Source organism: Triticum dicoccoides, chromosome 4A (genome assembly GCF_002162155.2).
Source record: "Triticum dicoccoides isolate Atlit2015 ecotype Zavitan chromosome 4A, WEW_v2.0, whole genome shotgun sequence".
NCBI classification, from domain to species: domain Eukaryota; kingdom Viridiplantae; phylum Streptophyta; class Magnoliopsida; order Poales; family Poaceae; genus Triticum; species Triticum dicoccoides.
Genome location: NC_041386.1, coordinates 603,582,174 through 603,587,583, shown reverse-complemented (window position 1 = coordinate 603,587,583; position 5,410 = coordinate 603,582,174). Strand labels below are relative to the sequence as shown.

Sequence of the window (5,410 nt, the reverse complement as noted above, 5' to 3'; positions counted from 1 at the left end):
TTTATGTGCGTTCACAAGGTTTCGGTGAAAAACGACGTTTTTTGTGGCTTGTGTAAAAAAGACAATTTCTGATGCTTCATTCTAACTATTCACGAGGCATTTCTTTATCTTTTTTACACAAGCCACAAAAAACGTCATTTTTCACTGAAACCTTGTGAACGCACATAAAATGTCCGGATATACACGCAGGATTTTTGTTTCGAATTTTTTAACTTCTCGGAATTTGAATTTCGACAATGGGTGCATATGCACCTAGGAGCCAAAGGCAATTACCGGTAATATCGTAGCTAGAGTAGTGTATGCATAAGGAGTTACATGTATAATTGGTTTGCTTTGAGCTGATGAATAATGCTGATCGTCAGCTGAATGCAGAGTTTTTTTTTTCCTTTTTTCTTTTGCGCGTTCGTTCAGCTGCAGAGTTGACTGACTTGGAAAGACCACTGGTGGCTGGGAGTCAAGCTTCCTCACTCTCACTCCTCTCCTCTGCTCCCCCGCCGCCGCCACCTCGCTCGCTCTCCTCCTCCGCCGCCGTCTCCTCCCAAACGCCCACCACATCACTGGACCACGAAATCTTGCGAATCGAGCCGCCCACCACATCCATTGCTCGATCCTCCTCTTCCTCGATCCGCTTTTGCTCCACTCACAGTCCCAGCACCAAGACGGATTTTACATAGATGCAGTGGTGAGCTAGGGGCACAGCATTGCCATCAGTCCATGGCGGTGGTGAGCGCCGCGCACGGCGCCTTTGGGCCCCTGCTCGGGAAGCTCACGGCCTTGCTCGCCGACGAGTGCGGCCGGCTGAAAGGGGTCCGCCGCGAGATCCGCTCCCTCAGATCCGAGCTCGCCAGCATGCACGCCGCGCTCAAGGAGTACACCAAGCTGGACGACCCCAACCACCAGGTCAAGGCCTGGATCTCGCTGGTCAGGGAGCTGGCCTACGACACCGAGGACGTCTTCGACAAGTTCATCCACCACCTCGGCGACAGCCAAGACCATGGCGGATTCAAGGACTTGTTCCGCAAGACCGTTCGCCGTCTCAAGACACTTGGAGCCAGGCACGGAATCGCCGGCGAGATCCACGACCTCAAGGACCGCATCAGGCAGGTGAAAGAGCTCAAGGATTGTTACAAGCTGCTGAATGATGCTCCTTCGAGCACCGCCGGCCCTCCAGCCGTGGATCCGCGGCTGCACGCACTTTTTGCCGATGAGGCACACCTTGTGGGCGTCGACGGTCCAAGAGACCATCTTGCCAAGTGGATGTTGGAAGAAGCAAACACATCGCCCAAACATTGCAAGGTCTTGTCTATTGTTGGGTTTGGTGGTTTGGGCAAAACAACGCTGGCAAATGAGGTTTGCCGCAAGATTCAAGGGAAGTTTGATTGCAAGGCTTTCGTGTCGGTCTCGCAAAAACCAGATATAAAGAAGATTATCAAGGATGTGATCTCTCAAGTGTCATGCCAAGGTGGATCCACAAAAGATACCAGTGATTGGGATGAAATGAAGTATATTTCAGAGCTAAGAGTACTACTACAAAATAAAAGGTAACCTCGACCCTTATTATTCCCGTTGAAGGATGTGCCTGCCATCCATGCTTCTCAATATTTCATCCACTTATCTGGGATCCAGTAAATGCACAATATTATTTCCCGTTTGTGATCCGGTAACTAGAATTGACATCATCTACTAATTTTGTAGGTATCTCATCATCATCGATGATGTATGGTCTACGCAAGCATGGCAAGCTATCAAGTGTGCTTTTCCAGAGAATAATTGTTCTAGCAGAATTATAGCTACTACACGCATCATTGAAGTAGCAAAGTCATGTTGTCCAGACGATGATGACCGTGTGTATCAATTGGAAGCCCTAAGTGATCTCCACTCCAGAAGATTGTTTTTCAAAAGATTATTTGGCTCTGAGGAACATTGCCCTGACATGTTGAAGGAAGTTTCTAATAAAATCCTAAAGAAATGTGGAGGCCTACCATTGGCAATTATCAGCATATCTGGTTTGCTAGCAAACCGACCAGCCATCAAGGAAGAATGGGAGAAGGTTAAGAGGTCAATTGGTACTGCACTGGAGAAAACTAACAGTCTAGAGGGCATGAGTAGCATACTATCTCTTAGCTACAATGATCTTGCACCTCGTCTCAAGACTTGCTTGCTGTACCTAAGTTTGTTTCCCGAAGACCATGTGATTGACAGAGATAGGCTAGTGAGGCGATGGATCGCAGAAGGCTTCATCTCTGAATATCGTGGACAGAGCAAGCAAGAGGTTGCGGAGACTTACTTCTATGAGCTGATCAATAAAAGCATGGTCCAACCGGTGGGCATTTGGTATGATGGAAAGGTCCATGCCTGTCGAGTCCATGATATGATGCTCGAAATTATTATTTCAAAATCAGCTGAAGATAATTTTACCACTGTGGTAGGTGGAGGTCAAACTAGTTTGGCCAATCATCAAGGTTCAATTCGGCGGCTATCAATCCAGCACATTGACAAGAAACTTGCATCTGAACTGGCAAATGTAGATCTAAGCCATGTTCGAACTTTGATAGTAATGCCATCATGTTGCGTCACACACTTGCCCAGCCTTGATCGGTTTGAAGCTTTACGTGTTCTGGATTTTGAAGGTTGTGGGGATTTAAAGGACTATGATATGAAAGGAATGGAAAAATTATTCCAGCTAAAGTACCTCAGCTTTAGGGGCACAGGTATATCAAAGCTGCCATCAGGGATCGTCATGCTAGGTAATCTAGAGACACTAGATCTTAGGAATACACATGTGCGTGAGTTGCCTGCTGGAATTACTCGGCTCACTACACTACAACACCTAATTGGATATCTGAACAAACTACCAAACGGGATTGGGGGCATGAGGAATTTACAGGAGATGCCAATATTTGTTATTATCTCGCAAGAAACAGATGTGTTGGAGGATCTCCGGAACCTGACAAGTTTGGAGGAACTCTATGTGGATCTTGGTGATGAAGTCTCTTGCGAGGACAAGAGATGTGAACAAGAGGCGTTCCTCTCCTCACTGTGCAAGCTTGGCACCTGCAAACTCTGTGATTTGGAAATACGAGCATACCGTGGTTCCCTCGACTTCTTAGATTCCTGGTCGCCTCTGCCATCTTCTCTTCAAAGGTTTTCGGCGACCAGCCCCGATTCGTTGACAAATGTTCCAAAGTGGATTACACCAGCACTCACCAACCTTGCCAACCTGAGCATCAGCTTAACTGAACTGACGGAAGATGGGCTGCTTGCTCTTAGGAAGCTCCCATCCTTACTTCGCCTGACACTACGGCCATCAAAGAAGTTTTTTGGCACAGTCCAAGCCACTTCTTTCCCAAACCTGAAGGTGCTTTACTTTGGAAAACCTGAACAATTATATGTTTCGTTCGTGAAAGAGTCTGCACCCAAGCTTGAGGAACTTATCAACATGCCATTCAGTGTGTCGGCTGCAAAAGCTGATAAATTCTATTTAGGCATACATCATCTCCCATGTCTCAAATTAGCTCACATAGTGCTTGATAAGAAAGAGGCGACACGGTCAGAATGCAAGGCTGCTGCTGCTGCGATCAGGAAAGAAGCAGGTGCCAATTCCAACCACCCTGCAGTTTATTTTGAGGGGGAACCAGCGGAAGAGACTGGTGGTATCGCTGATGAGGATTAAAGTGCTCACAGCCTGCAAGAGGTACCAATACATATTCTAATCATCTGCCCATTCTTTTTTAGAATATCGTCCCATTTTAATTCTCTCCACCGAAATACAGTACATCTATATATATCCCAACCCAAGCTGCTTCTGGTTTCCTCAAATTCACATGTTTTACTCTTCTCCTTTTGCCGATCCAGGATATGTTGTGCGGCTGGATTGCTTGGTTGCAGTGTCACAGCGAAGAAGATATGTTGTGCGGCTAGTTAATATTCATTGCACTTTCAATCTCAACTTAATCAGAAACAGAAAAGCCTCCTGGAAAAAGTATTCTCGAGTCTCAACTGAAGTTGCTACATGCACTCTGTTTGACTGCTTCTGTCCCTTACTTTGAGGATTCAGAATTAAGCTCTGTTTTTGCCTCCGTCTGCCAGAACTTGGAGTCTGAAAGCATTCGGCTCTATTAAATTCAGGGTATTTTTATTGTCTGAATATTTGATTTGTGTTTTCCTATGATGCATGGAAATTTGTAATCTCTGTCGGATTAAGGATTATTTACCTGTGTGGGTTCTGCTTTACATATATGAAAATGATGCTTGGTTTCCCTTGTTCCAAATGCAAATCTTTTGAATGATCCTACTGTGATCGTGTTCACTTGTGCTGGAACAGTTTGCTACAAAAGCATGGATGCTGCTGCCGCATATATACAACAACTGAAACTGAAGATGGAGTACCATTTTGGCTGCTACAAAAGCATGGATGCTGCTCCAAAACGCAAGCAGGCGCCGCCGATAACTGGTTGATGGCCGTCCCCGGCGGTTATGCTCCCTCACCTTGCCGACCTGTGCATCAGCTTAACTGAACTGACACAAGATGCTCGCCTGAAACTAACGGCCATTAAAGGAGTTTGTTGGTACAGTCCAAGGCATTTCTTTCCCAAATCTCAAGGTTTTGGAGTTGGGATTTAAGATGGAAGGAGCATAGATTACGTTCGTGAAATGGTCGGCGCCCAGGATTGTCGAACTTACCATGCCATTTAGTGTGTCGGCGGCAAAAGCTGATGGCTTCTATTCAGGCATTTGCATTCAGGGTCATTTTTATGTTTGTTCCTCTAAAAAAGAAGTTATGTTGAATTACTGTGCCGTGAACATGGCAGATCCACCATGGAACTCAATCGTGTATCTGCAATGTGTTATTATTCGTCAGTTTTTGTTCTAACAAAAGCGCGCTGTGAATGATGCTCTTGACGTTTTCAGGTGAAGTATCATGGAACGAATTTTGATGTGCTCCAAGTTGAATGACCCCATCTCCGTGTGTATGTACGTACTTGTATCGGAATAATTAAGTTGGATGATAGTATGAAAGAAGGTGCTGCATGGCTTTCCCTTATTCCATTGTGTTGATGGATCTCCAGAATGATACTATTGTAGTGTGATCAGTTGTATTTGTGCTGAAACAGTTGGATACAAAAGCATGCATGCTGGCTGGTGCTGCATATATACCGTAACTGAAGATGAAACGGAATTACCCATCTTACTCTGCTTTACTACTCTGCTTCCTCTGCTTTCTCGCGTTGCTTCCTAGTTACTCCCTCCGTAAACTAATATAAGAGCGTTTAGATCACTAATATTAGTTTACGGAGGGAGTACTAGTATATGCTTTCGTAGCTGACATGATGAATTGTGTTGTTCCCTATGCTGTACTTGGAACTAAAATATAATCTACTAGTTCTAGCGACAGTGCTGCTCTCACGGG

General features: G+C 45.5%; 1 protein-coding gene across 2 annotated transcripts; it reads left to right on the top strand.

Moving 5' to 3' along the window:
• Positions 1-453: 453 nt before the first annotated feature.
• LOC119287234 (disease resistance protein RGA5-like) lies at positions 454-5,044 on the top strand. 2 transcript variants are annotated; one of them, XR_005140784.1, is made up of 4 exons: positions 454-1,541; positions 1,696-3,694; positions 3,856-4,129; positions 4,325-5,044. XR_005140784.1 is itself a non-coding variant. In XM_037566759.1 (3 exons), the coding sequence occupies exons 1-2, from the start codon at positions 715-717 to the stop codon at positions 3,671-3,673; spliced, it is 2,805 nt and encodes a 934-aa protein (XP_037422656.1). In that variant the 5' UTR covers positions 454-714; the 3' UTR covers positions 3,674-3,694; positions 3,856-4,271. The 2 variants fall into 2 exon arrangements, 1 of the variants encoding a protein (XP_037422656.1); XM_037566759.1 differs by lacking the exon at positions 4,325-5,044 and having other exon boundaries at positions 3,856-4,271.
• Positions 5,045-5,410: the final 366 nt, after the last annotated feature.